This window comes from Microcebus murinus, chromosome 22 (assembly GCF_040939455.1).
Source record: "Microcebus murinus isolate Inina chromosome 22, M.murinus_Inina_mat1.0, whole genome shotgun sequence".
Lineage (NCBI taxonomy): Eukaryota > Metazoa > Chordata > Mammalia > Primates > Cheirogaleidae > Microcebus > Microcebus murinus.
In genome coordinates, this window is record NC_134125.1 from 14830147 (window position 1) to 14849107 (window position 18961).

The window sequence follows — 18961 nt, forward strand, 5'->3', positions numbered from 1 at the left end:
TTTTGTTGTGGGTCTCTTGACAATTTATTTTCAATAATCTGGGTGCCTCAGAGATACCGTTGTGCCCAGTAAATTCACAAATGTGGAGAAAGAAAATTCTGGAAAACCGGTGAGGGGGTGGAAATATCTCTCTTCTCTTTCAGGCAATTCTATAAACTCTGTGTGGGTTGAGGGGAGGGAACAAAAGTTTCTCCGAGCTGTGGCATCATGGGGACCCGTTCCCTCATTGTCGACAGATGGCTTCTCACGCCAGGCTGAGGAGGTGGGTGGAGGAGAAAGGTGTCCCTTCGCTGGCCCACCTCAGACAGTTCTGGGGAGATGGAAGCTGCACCACTTGGCCACTAATCTTGAATAACTGGAAGGCTCCTTCTTCCTGAACATTCCCATGGAATGTTCTGGTAAACATGTCTGCCCCTGCCCTTGTGGGAGCAGAGAGAGGCAGGCCTTGCTCAGGCTTCTCACCCTACAGCCACATCTTGCCCTGACTCTGGGGCAAGCCCCCATCTCGACCAGGATCTCATGGGCAGAGTCTGCACTTGCCAGCCAAATCCTTGAACTTGGAGAGAGGCGGGGTGTGGAAACGCCTTGCGCCCGGCGGGCACCTGTCCGAGCAGCTAGCCGGGCCCTGCGCCCACAGCCGGGGTCAGTTTGCGGGCTCAGCCGCGGCGCTCTTTGCTGGTGGGACTGGGGAAGGCTCACCAGCCTTCCTCACCTTTTTCTTCCTTTTCTTCTTTTTGGTCCCAAGTGACACGTGGTCCCCGTTGAGCTCGCCTGGCTCCTTTTCCTGCTTCCTGCCCGTGGCCCCGCTGGCGGCGCCGGTCGAGGTGGCTGCAGCGGAGTCCACACCGGCCACCTTCTTGGCTTTCTTTTTCTTCTTTTTCCTTCCCGCCGCCTCCTCCACCACGACGGGGCCATGCAGGGCGGACTCCTGTAGGATGTCGGATGCCGACACGGCTGCCTCCCGGCAGCGCCGCCACTCCTCGTCGCTGTCCTCGCTGCTGCAAGGGGAGGGCAGTCCGGTTGGCTGGTGCAGGGACGGGACCCCAGCGCGGCTCGCACTCCCCTCCCTCGGTTCAGGGCCCCGGAAAGAGGCCGCAGGTGCAGGTGGGGAGAGAGCTGAGGCTTGGGAGGGAGGCCGACCTGGGTTCCAACCCCGGCTGCTCTGCTTGCCAGCCCTGTGGCCTCGTTAAGTGCCTTAACCTCTCTGACCCTCAGTATCGTCATCTATAAAACGGGGCATCTAAATGGAGCCCAGGCCTCACAGAGATGTCTCAGGAGGCTCAACTGCTGCCTTCCAAAAGCCTCTGACCCGACTTGGCAGCTGGCATCCCCTCAAGAGCCCTGATAAAGTGAGGCACCTGGCCCAAGATGGGTGTCCCCAAAACAGGGAACATCCCAAACCACCCCCAACCTCCTGCTGGGTGTACCATTCGTCGAGCTGCCTGCCAGGGCCCCTTCCGTGGCCTGCACCTGCCGGGAGTCTGCCTAGCGATTCCAGGTGACCGGCCAGGACAGGAGAGAAGCAACAAGGAGGGGACAAGTTCTCACCTGGAGCTGGAGGGCTGGCGCTTCCGGCGGGGTTTGGGAGAAGCTTCCTTCCCAGGCCCTCCGGGGATGGATGTGAAGAAAAGGCGGAAACCTAAGGTTCGAAGGGGCAGAGTCAGCACCGCCAAATGCCAGCCCTGCCCCAGGGCCTCCGAGTCCACAGGCAGACTTGGGAACCAGTCGCCTAAGTGCAAAATGATGCCCTCTGATGAGAGGCGTGCTGGAGCCCCGATCGTGACAGTGGGCGGGGTGCTAGGGGGGACGCCAGCTGCCACATCAGCATGGCCAGCCCTCAGAGGCTTCTAGAAGTCAGCAGTTGATTGCACTGGAAGGTAGTTTATTAAAAAAAAAGGCCGGGCGCTGTGGCTCACGCCTGTAATCTAGATCTCTGGGAGGCCGAGGCGGGCGGATTGCTCAAGGTCAGGAGTTCAAAACCAGCCTGAGCAAGAGCGAGACCCCGTCTCTACTATAAATAGAAAGAAATTAATTGGCCAACTGATATATATATTAAAAAAATTAGCCAGGCATGGTGGTGCATGCCTGTAGTCCCAGCTACTCAGGAGGCTGAGGCAGGAGGATTGCTTGAGCCAGGAGTTTGAGGTTGCTGTGAGCTAGGCTGACTGACGCCACGGCACTCACTCTAGCCTGGACAACAAAGCAAGACTCTGTCTCAAAAAAAAAAAATTTAAAAAAAAAAAGAAAAAAGAAAATAGAAGTCAGCAGTTGAGCTCTTACCTAAGGCAGGCTCCACAGTGGCAAATGAGTTGGCCTGGGACAGACGGACTCACAGGGCCGAGTCTGTGGAGTGTGGCCATAAAGAGCTCCTGCTCAGGGCTAGACACACGAGGTCACCAGGCAAGTGACATTGTTTTTCAGAGCCTCAATTTCCTTGACTGTAAATGGGGATCTCACCATAACACCTGCCTCACGGCGGAGGTTGAGCATATGAAAGAATAGACCAAAACTGTATTGACCAGCTACAGCACACAGTAGGTGCTTAATAAACGAAAGCTGTTATTAATAGTATAACTACTCACCATCATCCTCCGAGGTGACTTTCTGTACCTCAGCTTTTCTTGGCTCCTTCACTGCTTCTGAGATGGTAATGATGCTAAGTGGAGAGGAGACGGTTGATTTAGCATGACACTCTAGAGAATAATTTTTATAAAAAATTAAAAAAAAATTTAAGTGGAGGGCGTAGGGCCATGTGATCTTAAATGCAAAAGCAGACAGCACGCTGGCCTGGTAAGAGGGCTTGTACATACAGGCAGCCCCCAACAACTCAAACTGCAGTGTTTCATTTGCTTACAGCCCACTTTATTCCAGAAAGTGGTGAAGAAGTTTTAAAGATACTCATGGTACAAAAAAATCAATACAATGTCAAATAAGGCAAATAGAAATCAAAGCAGGAGGGACAGAGAGAGCTGAAAGTGTGGCCAGGAAGTCCTATATGCTTGCTAGAGAGGGCATACTTTTTGTTCTTCCTAGCAGCAAGCACGAAAAGGGAAATATGATCCATTGAGAGAATTGATTCAGAGATCAGCTTCTAGAGCAGGGCAGACCTGTTTTGTTTTTAAATTTTTAAAAAATCTGAGACAATTGTATATTGACATGCAGTTGTAAGAAATAATACAGAAATCCTATATACTCTCTATCTACTTTCTCCCAATGATAACTGTGTAACTATAGTATAATATTATAACCAGGAAATTGAAATTGATATAATTCATTGACTTTATTCAGACTTCAGAGATCTGTTTTTTTTTGTTTGTTTTGTTTTGTTTTTTGAGACAGAGTCTCACTTTCTTGCCCAGGCTAGAGTGAGTGCCGTGGCGTCAGCCTAGCTCACAGCAACCTCAAACTCCTGGGCTCAGCGATCCTACTGCCTCAGCCTCCCTAGTAGCTGGGACTACAGGCATGCGCCACCATGCCCGGCTAATTTTTTTTGTATATATATTTTTAGTTAGTCAATTAATTTCTTTCTATATTTTGGTAGAGACGGGGTCTTGCTCAGGCTGGTTTTGAACTCCTGACCTCGAGCAATCCACCCGCCTCGGCCTCCCAGAGTGCTAGGATTACAGGCGTGAGCCACCGCGCCCGGCCAGAGATCTGGGTTTTGAATCCTGGTTTTGTCCCTTTTGGCAAGTGACTTTACCTCTTAGAACCTCTGTTTCCCATTTGTACACTAGGAATGATTATAGCCCCTATGTCTTAGGGTTGTCACAATGATTAAATGAGAGAAATGGCTCTCAAGCACTCAGCACAGAACCTGGCCACAAGCAAGTGCTCAGTAAGTGGCAGCTATGATGATGACAGAGATGATTACTGTCATCAAAAAGAGCAACAAGCTTCCCAGGACCTCTGACATCTCTCTAGAGGCACAGAGAGACCAGGAAGCATGTCTTTGGTAAATGCTGGTGGAGAAGTCCCTGTGATCTGCCCTCAACAATGTCCTCGCAGCAAACACAGCAATGCACTGGGTGCTGTCCCTAACTTCCCTCCATAAATTCCAAAGGTGTCCCCCAGAGCCCTGTTTAGGAAGAGCAACCCGGAGAGAGGAAGTGAGGATGGTGCTGTCCAGGCACCTGTCTCTGACCCAACACAGGTCAACGTTGGCCACCGGGGGCATTTAGCAATATCTGGTGACATGTTTGGTTGTCACAACTGGTGGGGTATGTGCTACTAGCATCTAGTGGGTAGAGACCAGGGACGTTGCTAAACATCCTATGAGGGAAAAGACAGACCTCAATGACAAAGAATTACCCAGCCAAAGATGTCAATAGTGCCAAGATGGAGAGACCCTGATTTAAGGCAAGGGACCAACTACAGTATCACTGAAGTGTCCTTGCAGAGAAATGCGAAAGCACTGCAGGGAATACTCTGACCCCGGCTGCCTGGCATCCGGTTGCATTTCTACTGCACAAACACCCCTGGTGGCTCACCGCAGTGCCCAGTGGGCCCTGTTCACCCAGAAGCCAAAGAGTCGGGAAGAAAAACTGTGCTCCCACAGGCTGAAATGCACCCAATCTTCCTAACCACCCTTCTCCCAGTCTTGAGCTGGGGGCCTGGCCCTAACGCTGCAGGCGGTCAGGCTACTGGGCCCTGGCCTGATATTCTGTCTCTTAGAAGAGCAGTGGGTTCCCGCTTTGGGAAGACTCATTAGTCTTTTCTGGTTATCTACTTCAAATGTAAGGATGATGGCCCCCAATCCTACTCTCCCTTCCGAAACCTGCTAGGGCTCTGCCAGTCCGGCATGGATCTAGATCAGTGTTTCCCCAAACATGTTCCAGGGTAAACTGACTGATCTTCCACAAAACAAAGGCACTATGGCCAGATGAGTTTGGAAAGTGCTGGCCTAGACAGTTACATGGGTCTCTTAACCACAGCAATTTTTTTTTTTTTGAGACATACGAGTCTCGCTTTGTTGCCCAGGCTAGAGTGAGTGCTGTGGTGTCAGCCTAACTCACAGCAACCTTACACTCCTGGGTTCAAGCAATCCTGCTGCCTCAGCCTCCTGAGTAGCTGGGACTACAGGCACGTGTCACCATGGCTGGCTAACTTTTTCTATATATATATTAGTTGGCCAATTAATTTCTTTCTATTTATAGTAGAGACAGGGTCTTGCTCTTGCTCAGGCTGGTTTCGAACTCCCGACCTTGAGCAATCCGCCTGCCGTGGCCTCCCAGAGTGCTAGGGTTACAGGCGTGAGCCACCGCACCCGGCCTAACACAATAATTCTTAGAGTCTTGAATATACTATTATGAACCTCAATCCTCAAAGGCACATGGATGGAAGTGTGTAGATTGCAGTGTTTCTCAAACTTCTTGGCTGGTTCGATACCTCCCCTTTTGTTTTTGGAGACAGAGTCTCGCTTTGTTGCCCAGGCTAGAGTGAGTGCCGTGGCGCTAGCCTAGCTCACAGTAACCTCAATTTCCTGGGCTCAAGCGATCCTCCTGCCTCAGCCCCCCGAGTAGCTGGGACTATAGGCATGCGCCACTATGCCCGGCTAATTTTTTCTATATATATATTAGTTAGCCAATTAATTTCTTTCTAATTTTATAGTAGAGACGGGGTCTCGCTCTTGCTCAGGCTGGTTTCGAACTCCTGACCTCGAGCAATCCGCCCGCCTCGGCCTCCCAGAGTGCTAGGATAATAGGCGTGAGCCACCGCGCCTGGCCTGGATCCTCTTTTTTTCCTAGGGCCACGCTTTGGGCTAGTGCTTAACTCTTAATGTTTGTGTCTTCCTCAAATTCTTATATTGAAATCCTTACCCTCAAGGTATTAAAAGGTTGGGGGGAGGCTTTGAGAGGTGATGAGGGAATCTACACCCTCATCTACACCCTCAAGCTTGAGAGACCTCTCACCCCTTCTGCCATGTGAGAATACAGAGGATGGATGTGAGAAGGTGCCACCTATGAACTGGGAAGAGGCCCTCGCTAGACTCCGAATCTGCCAATGCCTTGATCTTGGACTTGGCCTTCGCAATGTGAGAAAGAAATTTCTGTTGTTTATAAGGTAGGCAGTTTGTGGTATTTTGTTATAGCAGCCCGAGTGGACTCAAACAGGTAGGGTTCCCTGGCCCTTACTTTAGGAATGCTGACCTGAATCTTTTACAGACTGTATTTCCAACCTATGCTAAGAATGTGAGACAAAGAACTGACGCCAAGCCTGGGGCACAGACAGCACCCAAGAAAGAAGAACTTGGCCCTTCCTTGCCCTCTTGTGGCAGGAATAAACTCTTGCTTCTTGGGGGTTCAGAGAACTGGCTCGGACACACTGAACTCCTTCTGGCTGACGTGGCCGTGGCTGTTTGAATGACCAAGGGCAGGAGAAGAGGAAGAACGCTTTTGGTTACCTGTCCAGTAAGGCTCCCAGTTTCTTGGCCACGTGGGCTCGGAATTCAGGGGTGGTCTGAAGCTCGTTGCCGTCTTGTTCGTGCTCGTCCACCTTAAGCCTACAACACACACAAAAGGACCTCACTTCCTGCCAGCACCCAGACTGCCCCCACATGTGCAGGGACCATGTATCTCTCCGTTCACTTGGATGTCCGAGGGCTCTAGCCTGGCAGCTGGCACATGCAGGGGGGCCACGTGTATTGAAATGAATGAAAAGAAAACTTGAGCCCACAGGGTACGCACCTGAGGCTTGGGTGGGAGGCTGCCAACTGGTTACGTGCAGTTCCTGTGGAAAGATGAAAATTGAGGCATTACAGAGGAAACAACGATGACAACATCCGGTGTGCCCCAGGCACTATCTTAAGCAATTTACATGTATAACTCAGTGAATCTTCCCAGCAACCCCATTAGAGGGATCACTATCATCCCCATTTATAGAAGAAGAAACATCAAAGAAAGATAAAATAACTTGGCCAGAGTCAGATAGCTATTAAGCACAGAGTTGGACAAGGACTCAGGCGTCTGGCTGGCTCCAGGCCCCCCACCTTACCCTCGATGCTGAACAGGCAAGTCTAAGTGTAATCTGATTGCACAATTTAATGAGTGACTACTGTGTGCCCAGCTGTGAGCTAAATACTGTGAAAGAGAGAGAAGGTGACTCTTTATGCTGATCACATTTCTTAAGCCAAAACACTGGGGATGCCCGGCCCGGTGGACATTCATTCAACTAAATGCAGAATGCCCATTAGCAACCAGGTGCTCTAGATGCTGAACAACCTCATCAAATATCCCTATCTTCATGGAGCTTCCATTCTAGTTGGTAGAAAGAGATATTTCTCTCTCTCACACACACACACAAAATATAAAATTGGGTAACAGAAAATACATGAAAAAAAAAAAGCAGGGGAGGAAGGTGGGGGTGCTGGGGTATCCCTGTATGAAGGTGGGTAGAGAGAGCTTCACTGATGAACAGAGATTTGGGTGAGGGAGTGAGCCCCGCTGCTATCTGGGGGAGTCTTCCAGGTGGAGGGAAGAGCATGTGCAAAGGCCCTGAGGCAGGAGCCTGCCTGGTGCATTTACAACTGGGGAGCAGCAGAGATGGGGGCCAGATCACAGACGGCCCCCACGTGTGGGCCAATGGCAGGACCTGGGCTTTAAGGAAGATGAGGAGCCCGGGAGGACTGAGCAGAGGAAGGACATGAACTGACTTAGGTTTTCATAGCACATCTCCGGTTGTGGTGTGAAGCAAGATCACCTGGGGACCAAGGGCAAAACAGAGAGTTGGCTGCAGTCATTGAGGAGGTAAGAAGTGGTTGGATTCTGGATAGATGCATTTTAAAGACAGAGTCAACAGGATCCGCTGACGGGCTGGCTGCAGGGTAGGCGTGAGAAACGAGGAACGATGCCTCTGAGTTTCTGACTTGAGTAACAGGACAAAATGGGCCTGTGTATTTAAAGAGCTGACTGAACAAAACAGACACCTGGTAACTTGGGCCCAGTGGAGGGCCGAGGTGTATTAAACAACTCTAGGGGGCACTGCTGGGTCTGTGTCATTGTATATACACACTGTGTCTGTGTCCTAGAACCTTGTGGTCCATGTCAATGTGCTCTGGAGCACAATACAGAATGCAAAAAGCACCTGATGCTCTTGCAGTTGCATAACGTGGGGGCCTGGACAGACACTCTTTAAAGACTTGGTCTCTCTTCTTGAGCGCATAGTCACAAGCAGGAAGGGTATCTCCGCCGTCATGACTACTGAGCAATGAATCGAGAACTGTCACGGAACGGAAACAGTATTAGATCCTGGAAGGAAACACTTCAGTTGAGTCCTGGCTCTGCCACCGTCAAGCTGTGTGACCCTGGGCATGGCACGTTAGCTCCCTGAGCCTTTGTTTTCTCATCTATAAAATAGGGCTAAGACTGCCAACTTTCCAGACTTAGTGTTTTGGATGCTTTGTTTCCATGTCCACCTCCTCCCTGGATATGGACGCTACTTGGGTACATGGTCTCCCTCTTTTTCTCTTTGTATCCCCAACTTCTGAAAAAGTGCCTCAGTTAGAAATAAATGTTAGACGAATAAATCAAAGTACATGCTACCCTAAAATTAAAGTGACCAGTTCCTCATCACTGGATTTAAGAGCTGTATCTAGAGGGTCTACTATAAATAAAATAATGACCTATATTTGCACATAGTCATAGACTAAGGGGAAGGAGTTTTGCCTATAACAGACACTTCTCCATGCCAGGGAGTGCCGCGACAGCAATGAAGAGTGTGGACTCGGGAGTCAGACAGGTCTGGCTTTACGTCTGGGTCTACCACTTACAAACTGGATGACCTTGGCCAAGTTACTTCACCTTTATGAGCATCAGCTTTCTTCATTTTTTTTTGAGACAGAGTCTCGCTTTGTTGCCCAGGCTAGAGTGAGTGCCGTGGCATCAGCCTAGCTCACAGCAACCTCAATCTCCTGGGCTCATGCCAGGAGATTCTCCTGCCTCAGCCTCCCAAGTAGCTGGGACTACAGGCATGCGCCACCATGCCCGGCTAATTTTATATATATATATATATATATATATCAGTTGGCCAATTAATTTCTTTCTATTTATAGTAGAGACGGGGTCTCGCTCTTGCTCAGGCTGGTTTCGAACTCCTGACCTCGAACAATCCTCCCGCCTCGGCCTCCCAGAGAGCTAGGATTACAGGTGTGAGCCACCGCGCCTGGCCAACACCTAATTTTTATTGTAAACTTTTTTTCTTCCTTTTTTACCCTCTTTGTGGTGCTGCTGGAAAGATTAAACCAGATAACAAATGCAATATTTAGAATGGGGGCACACAGTGAATTCTCAACTCCTGGTGGCTATTATTCAAATCACCCAAGAATATACTCCAAATGCTCAACATCTTGCCTGGCACACAACAGGTGCTTGATAAATAACAGCACTTATTATCGGCAGCTACATCTACTGTGATCAGCAGGAGATTTATGATGTCACAAAAACAATGAGTTGTAAAGCTAGTACCTTGGATACTTCTCATGAGCATATCTTTGCACATGTTGGTTCATGTTTGAGACTCACAACAACCCTAGGAGTTTTACAGATGAGGAAACTGCTACTCCCCAAAATTATGTTATTTGTCCCAGACCAGCACTTAATATCAAGTCGTCTTAACACTGCCACATAGGAAATCCATTCTGTCAAGGCAGAAGCAACTGGACTGGGAGTCTGCTGGAATCCTGGTCCCCTCGTTCATTAGAGGTGACTTTTGGGCAAGTTCATTCATTTAAGAACTTTTTTCTTGGTACCATGTCAAGCCATGAGGATGTTGTGGTGGAGAGATAGGCCAGGTTCTAGTCTTCATGAAGTTCACATCACATAGCCTCTCACTCAGTAAATATTTGTGAAGCAAATAACTCTCAAAGAGGTAGTGCCTCAGTTGGATTAAAGGATGAGCAAAAGTGAGGCAGGAGGGGAAAGCAGTACATGTAGAGAGGCCAAGCACATATTGGCCACAATTTATTGGGCCTGTAATATACATCAAGCACTGTAGATGCATCTCTCAACATTATGGGGGGGGGAGCACTACCATTATCTCCACTGTACAGACGAGGAAATTTAGGTACAGCGACATTTAAGTACTCTGCCTAAGTTGTCACTGCCAGTGAGTAATGGAGATGGAAAGGCAGATCCATATAGAACTTGCAGAGAAAACTGCAGTTATGATGCTCAAAGGTGAGAAGGCACAGTATGGTCTGGAGCCTACTTTTTTTTTTTTTTTGAGACAGAGTCTTACTCTGTTGCCCGGGCTAGAGTGCCATGGCATCAGCTGAGCTCACAGCAACCTCAAACTTCTGGGCTCAAGCGATCCTTCTACTCAGCCTCCCGAGTAGCTGGGACTACAGGCATGCGCCACCATGCCTGGCTAATTTTTTCTATATATGTTTTCAGTTGTCCAGCTAATTTCTATTTTTAGTAGAGACAGGGTCTCGCTCTTGCTCAGGTTGGTTTCGAACTCCTGACCTTGAGTGATCCTCACGCTTCAGCTCCCAGAATGCTAGGATTACAAGTGTGAGCCACCGCGCCTGGCCTTGGAGCCTACTTACTGGAAGTGCACTGTGGTAGGAGAGTGGCAAGGGAGAGGCAGGCAGTGAATGGAACATCAAATGGCTTGTAGGTCCTTTTAAAGAAACACAGAGGTTCTTAACCTTTCTTTGCCATATTCACCTCTAACAGCCTAGTGAAGCCTGGTTCCTTTCTCAGAATGTTTTAAGTGCATAAAATGCAACATATAGGATTACAAAGAAAACCAATGATACTGAAATTTAGTTATTATAATAGTAAACCACATTTGTGATATTAGTATGTGTGCTTATTTATTAATGCATTCAATAAGATCTAAAGACGGATCTTAAAATTAGTGCAATTTTAAAGTAGCAATAAGTGTAAATTGACTTTTTTCTCAATGTCTTTTTATCAACAAAATGATATACTGATATATCTGCAAAGATAGTAAATGAGATATGAAAATCTGTGACTTCCGTTTGGGATAAAGTAACAGGTATTGCCAAAACTACTGTGGCTTAGTTGCTCACAAGCATGATGGAAAGAGATGCTAAAGTCCAGTTGGAGGGTAATGAATGAAAAGTAAAGATGCAATAATTTTCCATTCCAAATTCAAGGACCCACCAGATTCCATCCATGATTAGGCATCCTTATGTTGAAGGATTTTGGATTTATTCCCAGGGTACTAGGGAGCCACAGTCAAGTCTTATGCAATGGACACAACTCATTGGCAACCTCAGGGTAGGAGAATGTGTTGAAGGCAGGGAAAGGCTGGATGCTGGAATAATGCAAGCAAGCTGTCACAGTCATCTCCAAGAGGTGGCGGCCTTACCAGGGTGTGGCAGTGAGAACAGACAGAAGGAAGCAGAGTCAAGAGACATTTCGGTGCCTCAGTTTCCTCGACTGAGATAATGAAACAACCCTCCTTGCTGCACCTGTCTGAACCCCTCCCAGTCCCTGGAGCTCTCTCGGGGAAGAAAGTAGAGTCCCAGGCAGGCGTGGTAGCTCATGCCTGTAATCCTAGCACTCTGGGAGGCCGAGGCAGGCGGATTGCTCCAGGTCAGGAGTTCGAAACCAGCCTGAGCAAGAGCGAGACCCCGTCTCTACTATAAATAGAAAGAAATTAATTGGCCAACTAATATACATAGAAAAAATTAGCCAGGCATGGTGGCGCATGCCTGTAGTCCCAGCTACACGGGAGGCTGAGGCAGAAGGACTGCATGAGCTCAGGAGTTTGAGGTTGCTGTGAGCTAGGCTGACGCCATGGCACTCACTCTAGCCTGGGCAACAAAGTGAGACTCTGTCTCAAAAAAAAAAAAGAGTCCCAGTGACTCTCTGCACCATCCATCCTCTCAGGTCCCAGGAGAGGATCCTACGCCTTCCCTGAACACAGTCCCCTACCGGCTCTTGGTTCCTCCGGCCCCCGCGGGCGCTGCTCCAAGCCCCAGGCCGGCATCGCCGCCTCGCGACACCGAGCCAGCTCCTCCGCATCGCTGCTGCTACTGCTGTTATCCGAATCCCTCATGGCGCCATTGAGCGCCGCCATCTTGGGCCACCGCAAGAGATTGTGGGGAATGCCTCCATTATCGACCCCTACCGCACGACCTCACGTAAGAGCGGAGAAGCGCGGGGCATTGTGGGCATTGTAGTTCGCAGACTCGTGCCACCATAGGCCATGAACTGTCCTGTGGGGGGGGTAGGCGGTTCTCAAAGATGAGGACTAGAAGGGCCTAAGAGATCAATTTCCCCACTCTTTTCTTGATAAAGAGACCTACAGACGGGCAGGGAAATCCCCTGAGATCACACAAGGAGTTAATAATAGAACCAGAGTTTGTTTCCAGATTTTAATGCTATGTAGTTTAGACATTAATCTAAATCTAGTCTAGTCTAATCTAATCTAGTCTAGTAATTCCCAAATCTACCTGGGCATCAGAAACACCTTAGGGAGTTTGTTAAACTGCAGACTTTTGGGTCTCACAAAAGACTAACCAAATCAGAATCCCTGACAGGTGGGACCCAGGAATCTGTATTTGCTTGAATAGCCTAGCCCTGGGGGCCTTGCTACTCAGAGAGTAGTCCATGAACCAGCAGCATCTATAACACTTGGGAGCTTGTTAGAAATGCAGAGTGCTGGGCTCTGCCACACAACTACTGAATCCGAATCTGCATTTTGACAAGATCTCGTGGGGATTTGTGTGCATATTAAAGTTTGAGAGGCACTGTCCTAGGTGATTCAGATTCATAGTTTGGTCTGAGAAAGATTCTAGTTTTCTGGCCCAGGACTTCTCAACTCTGTCTACACATAGGAAACATCTGGGGAACTTAAAAAATAAAATTTCTGGCCGGGCGCTGTGGCTCACGCCTGTAATCCTAGCTCTTGGGAGGCCGAGGCGGGCGGATTGCTCAAGGTCAGGAGTTCAAAACCAGCCTGAGCAAGAGCGAGACCCCGTCTCTACTATAAAATAGAAAGAAATTAATTGGCCAACTGATATATATAAAAAATTAGCCGGGCATGGTGGCGCATGCCTGTAGTCCCAGCTACTCGGGAGGCTGAGGCAGGAGGATTGCTTGAGCCCAGGAGTTTGAGGTTGCTGTGAGCTAGGCTGACGCCACGGCACTCACTCTAGCCTGGACAACAAAGTGAGACTCTGTCTCAAAAAAAAAATAAAAATAAAAAAAAATAAAATTTCTGACTCCTAGGACCCAAGACCAAAACATTAGAATCTATGGTTAAGATACTCCACAGTGAAGAATGGACAAAAGTACTTTTATTTGTTTCTGCAATGCTTTGTTTCATGCTTTGTCTTTGAAGATGAGTGTGTCAAAAACTTTATTAAGGTCAGGCGAGGAGGTATGTGCCTGTGGTCCCAGCTACTTGGGAACCTGAGGCAGGAGGATCACCTGAGCCAGGAGTTTGAGGCTGTAGTACACTATGATTGCACCTGAGAATAGCTACTGCTCTGCAGCCTGGGCAACACAGACTCCAACTCTAAAAACAAACTAACAAAAAACTTTATTAAAATAAACTCTCTCGCCTTGGGCTTTTTAAAATTATTATTATTCCAAAAAAGAGGGAGTTGACTGCTATGGTCTGAATGTTTGTGTCCTTTCAAAAATCATATGTTCTGGACAGAATCGCTGGACAGGTGGCAGCTGCCAACAAGAAGCATTAGAACAGTAATCCTAGACCTCTGGGAGGCCGAGGCGGGTGGATTGCTCGAGGTCAGAAGTTCGAAACCAGCCTGAGCGAGACCCCCCCCCATCTCTACTAAAAATAGAAAGAAATTAATTGACCAACTAAAAATATATATACAAAAAATTGTATATATATTTTTATGGCATGGTGGTGCATGCCTGTAGTCCCAGCTACTCGGGAGGCTGAGGCAGGAGGATCGCTTGAGCCCAGGAGTTTGAGGTTGCTGTGAGCTAGGCTGATATCACGGCACTCACTCTAGCCTGGGCAACAAAGTGAGACTCTGTCTCAGAAAAAAAAAAAAAAAAAAAAGCATTAGAACAAATGATGCTGGGTTAATAAATTGCCTCATTTGTAAAAAAAAAAAAAAAATCAGATGTTGAAATTATCAATGTAAAATAACAGAGAGATTTATTCTAAAAAACAAAAGAGTTTATTTGGGAACTGCAATAGTAGTCCACCAGAAAGCAGGGCAAAAAGAAACTTTTTATTCGTTGTTTGGAATAAATCTGATTACGTGACATCCTTTGATAATAAAGATGGTATTATCTTCCTAAAGATTCTGGACTATTATGTACTGTTTGTGTGTGGGTTTCGGAGTTGAGGTGAATTTTTATATGGCATCATCCTCAGTCTCCCAGACATTGCCCTTTTGGTCTGTTTCCCCCTAGTCCTCATTTCCCAGAGTTCAGAAGCTCAAATGATTATGCAAGAACCACTAGGACAGAATTAGCACCTGTGGAAATAAGCAAAGAGAGCACCCAAATGAGAACAAGCAAAGAAAGCCTGTCCTTTTTTTTTTTTTTTTTTTGGTTTTATTTTGTTTCTTACAGACAGAGTCTCCCTCTGTCACCCAGGCTGGAGTACAGTGATGTGATCATAGTTTACTGCAACCTTGAACTCCTAGGTTCAAGTGATCCTCTTGCCTCAGTCTCCTGAGTAGCTGTTATAGGCACGTTCCACCAAGCCCAGCTAATTAAAAGCAAAAAAAAAAAAATTTTTTTTTAGAGATGGGGTCATGCTGTGTTGCCCAGGCTGATCTCAAATTCCCAGCCTCAAGTGATCCTCCTTCGAAGTGCTGGAATTACAGGTGTGAGCCACAACAAAGGCTGTTTATGTCCAACTTGCTGTTTGCAAAGGAGCCAGCCACCATCCCTTGCCTTGGACAGAGAGGCTCAACAGCAGGCAGGGGAACGGGCAGTTTTTCTAGCAGAAAATGGGGGAGGCTTCAGGTATCTCCTGATCCAGGTTGTTGGTGTGGAGAAGCTGTCAGCATTGCTTACTAGGAGCTGGGCTAATCACCTGGGTAGTTTGTGGCGCTTATTTGGCTTTCTCTGGTTGTTCCTAAATTGGAAGCAGGGTAGGGCTAGGGTGGGGAATTAGCAAAGCGGGCAGTTTTTGGCCAAGTCCTGATGGTTTGCAGGACTTGGTGGCTGCAGAAGATTGTGGGTCAGAATTCTATTTTTGCGTGTGGCCTGGCCATCGCCTGTTTGCACATTTCGTCTCTCCTCCCTATTCCCCCACCGGCAGGGCGAGGGTAACTATTTGTAACGCTGGTGAAGCCCGGGGCCCTCCCCGGAAGAGGACTGGAAGGGTGGCTGATAGCATGGATTCTGCATTAGAGGGTAGCCGCGCACAGAGACGTTTCCCAGAGGAAACTAGCTGGCTGGAAGCGGAGGCTTCGCGGAGAGGACGAGCGTGTCGCTGTCCTGGATGCCATAGCTGCCCAGACACCGCTCGTCCTGCAGGACCTCGCCTTGGAACTGCAGCTGCTGCTGCGCGGGAGGCAGCGCCTGCCGGTATTCAACCTGCTTTTTCAGGTGCCAGACGGAACTGCTGGGCTCGATGGCATAGGCGTGGCTCCCGCCATCCGGCTTCTTCACGAACACCTGCATCTCCGCGGCCGTGGTCTCCAGCCGGTAGATGCGGATGGGGAAGAAGATCCCATAATCGGCCAAGCAGCTGCGACTTTTGAGGAGCTGCCTGTCGCCGCCGGGCTCCTGGAAGGACAGACGCTGCAGGCCGAAGAAGGCTCGGCTCCCCTGGATTTTCTCTTTAATCGTCTTTATGGGCTCATAAGGGCTCACCCACAGGGTCAAATCTGGGAAGCCCCACCGCTCCACTGTCACCTCGATGTCTTGTGCCATCTGGAAGGGAGAAGGAGAGGGGTTCAGTCCACACTTCTCTGTCTCACGTGCAAAAGTTCCCTTCCCCTGTCCTTGTCTTTTCAATAGCAGCAGCAGCAGCAGTGAGCATTTTGGGAGTGCCACCCACTTTCCAGGGCCTGTCTTGGGCACCCTGCGTACTCTTAACACATTTTATTCTCACAGGAGCTCTGGGAGGTCGGGTCTACTGCTATACCCATTTTACAGATGAGGAAATTGTGGCCAAGCAAGGTTTAAGTAACTTACTAAGCAGTCAGTCCCAAAGGGAGTGGGGAGCACAGTGGGTGTGTGAAGCGGATTTGGTGACACTCCGGAGTCTGTGTTCTGGCCACCTCCAAGAGGCGGTGCTCCCTGGGGCCCGAGATTGCCAGGTGGCTGGAGGGCACCGCCTGGAGGATGCTGGGGAGGGCGGGGCCTCTCGCCCAGCATTGCCAAGTCTTCTGATTTGCCAAGTAAAAATCATTGTGCAATGGTTTTTGTATTTGGGAAAAATACAGAGCCCATTGGTGGGTCCCCCATTTGTAATCTGTATACCTTAGCATACAGCTGATTTTGCTTCTGCCTCGTGCTCCAAGCAGCACAATCTCTTGTTCCTGCACACACCTTGCTTATCTCCACCTCCCATCCTGTGTCCCTGAGCCCCCACCCCGGCCCTCGATCTGGAGCACCTTCTGTCTTGAGCATCCCACTCCCTGGCCTTTAGGGCTCTCACCTCAACCTCTAACTTCTTCAAGGAATCTTCTCTGGTGACTTCAGAAAACATTTATTCTCTGTTTCCAGAGCCCCACAAAGACCTGGGTGTGAATCCTGGTCCTGCTGCCTCTTAGCTGTGTGACCTTAGTTAATTAACCACTCTGAACCTCAGTTTCCTCTTCTGTAAAATGGCAGTAAAAATAATAATAATAATAATAAACATAATGATAACATTTGACTTTCGTACTTTGCAGAATTGTCCATCAAGATCAATGGAGACAGTCCCTGGACAAGCATTTTGCAGATTATAAAGTGCCATGTGAATAAAATAGATTATTATGATCTTTGTCTATCCTGTAGGTTTGGCATCACATAATGTTACTGGGCACTTTTTGTTATCTGAGTATCTTGTCTTCTCTGGTAATTCTCTGTAGCAGTTTTGTGCAAATTTTGTTTCAGGGGCTTGTTTCCTAACAACCTAGGGTGAATTCCTTGAGGGTCAGGGCCATGTCCCAGTATTTCTGCACCGCGTTGTCCCTAGGCCCCAGCCCCACCAGCCCCAAGCTCAGTGCCAGCACAAAACAGCTGACCGAGTTGACCCCACCGTACTCAGCTCATGCGGAGGGCGGCCAGGAGCACGGGACTGATTCTCCCACTGGTTACAGGAAACAGAAAGAAAACGAGAACAAGAATTTAAACATAAGGAACCTGAGGCTCAGAGAGCCATAGAACTTTCCCGAGCTCACAGAGCGGGTGGGTGCTGCAGGCGAGCCTCAACCTGTCTGACCTAACGGCCTGTCCTCCCTAGCTGCAAGCCCTTGACCACCTGGAGGGGACCCGGTCACCTTCACGTTCCAGCTGCGGACAGGCGCCTCACTGTCGTCATAGCAACAGTCCTGTTTCAGGCACTGGGCGGCTCTCTGGGCAACGATGTCCCATCTGTACCCTTCCGCCACGTTGTGGGTGGGGTCAGCTGGGTCCAGGATGATGGGCCTGCAACACAGGGAGAGGGTGCCCAGGCTCCGGGGTTTGGAGGCTTGCAAGCCGCCACGGAGCCTTCTCAGCCGTCATCTACTCCAGCCCCTGCGCTCCCGCTGTGCCCAGAGCCCAGGGCCGTCAGCGTCAGCGCAGGAGGGCCCCAAAACACCGCTGCAGAGCAACAGGATGGAGACGATCAGAGTTCCAAGAATTTGTCTCAGAGAGAGCACGAGAGGTGTTTGCAAGGAATTTGGGGGGTTGGGGAGAAGGAGGCCTAAGAGGCAACTGGAGCTATAACACATGCCCACTCAGGCGGGGGGCCTTTTAAGTTCCCAGCAGGCTATGAGTTTGGGCTTAGAGCTGCAGAATTGCTTTGGATAGTGGTGAGACCCCGCCACCCACCGACTACTGACATTTATTGAAGCACTGGGCCAAACCCTTCGTGAATTAATCGATTTTAATCCTTAAGCAATTCTATAAGGTAGGGACTATTATATATATATATATATATATATATATATATATATATATATATATATATTTTTTTTTTTTTTTTAAGACAGGGTCTTCCTCTGTTGCCCTGGCTAGAGTGCAGTAGTGTCAGCCTAGCTCAGCCCCCAACCCCTGGGCTCAAGCAAGCCTCTTGTCTCACCCTCTTGAGTAGCTGGGACTACAGGCTCATGCCACAGCACCTGGCTAATTTTTCTATTTTTTTAAGAGACGGAGTCTCGCTCTTGCTCAGGTTGGTCTCAAACTCCTGGGCTCAAGCGATCCTCCCGCCCTCGTCCTCCCAAAGTGTTGGGATTACAGGCGTGGGCCACCTTGCCTGGCCGGGACTATTATTATTATTGTTGTTGTTGCTGTTATCATCCCCATTTAACAGATGAGCAAACTGAGGCACAGACCCCTCTAGGTTCTCACAGCCAGTAAATGGAGTTCTTACCCACAATGGAGAAGAGTTTGGGCTGCCTCTAAGTGTCTCTCCTCTAGATAAACGTTGAATGAATATTTTAAAAGATATTGGCTGGAAGGGGGTGGCATGACCTGCTTGGGCCACTTGGGATGACCGCATGTGTTGGATGCCAAGCCCACGATTGAGACCCCGCTTTTGCACTCCAGGAGCTTGTGGCTTGGGAGGGAGCTGCGACGTTATTATGTGATAGAACATGATACAGGCTACTGGAGTGAACAGGCCACACCAGGCTCCAGGCTTGCTCCTCCCAACTTCTCCTACTCCCTGGAATAGTCCGCCATGAAAGAGTCAGGCGACAGCGCCAGCCTGTCCCATGGGGTGGGGGTTACCTGGCCCAAAGTGGCCCATTCTATTCTGTTGGCAGGCAGGTGACCTACCAGGTGACCCAATGAACAGGACTTGTGCCCAGTGATCAAACTGGTTTCCTCTGGGGTTTGGACACGGGACTGATGGAGGTCTC

General features: G+C 49.0%; 2 protein-coding genes and 1 long non-coding RNA gene across 6 annotated transcripts in view; 1 reads left to right on the top strand and 2 right to left on the bottom strand.

Moving 5' to 3' along the window:
* On the bottom strand, positions 1-12109 carry C22H12orf43 (chromosome 22 C12orf43 homolog). Of its 3 annotated transcripts, none has more exons than XM_012756646.3 (6): positions 11901-12109; positions 6684-6726; positions 6401-6499; positions 2583-2656; positions 1549-1639; positions 1-995 (listed from the first exon to the last, which is right to left on the bottom strand). In XM_012756646.3, exons 1-6 carry the CDS (start codon positions 12043-12045, stop codon positions 644-646), a joined length of 804 nt encoding a protein of 267 aa, XP_012612100.2. In that variant the 5' UTR covers positions 12046-12109; the 3' UTR covers positions 1-643. The 3 variants fall into 3 exon arrangements, with proteins under 3 accessions (XP_012612100.2, XP_012612099.2, XP_075852737.1); XM_012756645.3 differs by having other exon boundaries at positions 1-998; XM_075996622.1 differs by lacking the exon at positions 1549-1639 and having other exon boundaries at positions 1-998.
* LOC142863476 (uncharacterized) overlaps positions 12022-18961 on the top strand; it is a 10997-nt gene continuing 4057 nt past the window's right edge. Inside the window, exon 1 of the long non-coding RNA XR_012914257.1 lies at positions 12022-12109. This is a non-coding gene — a long non-coding RNA (uncharacterized LOC142863476). The remainder of the gene's footprint in view (positions 12110-18961) is intronic.
* The window catches only part of OASL (2'-5'-oligoadenylate synthetase like), a 14203-nt gene continuing 9726 nt past the window's right edge, over positions 14485-18961 (bottom strand). Inside the window, exons 5-6 of one of the 2 annotated variants that reach the window (XM_012756644.2) lie at positions 17396-17543; positions 14485-15839 (exon numbers count right to left, since the gene is read on the bottom strand). In XM_012756644.2, coding sequence (XP_012612098.2) covers positions 15351-15839; positions 17396-17543 — 637 coding nt within the window. In that variant the 3' untranslated portion in view covers positions 14485-15350. Of the gene's footprint in view, positions 15840-16606; positions 16732-17395; positions 17544-18961 lie in introns of those variants that run through there. The other variant, XM_075996621.1, reaches the window with a different exon arrangement.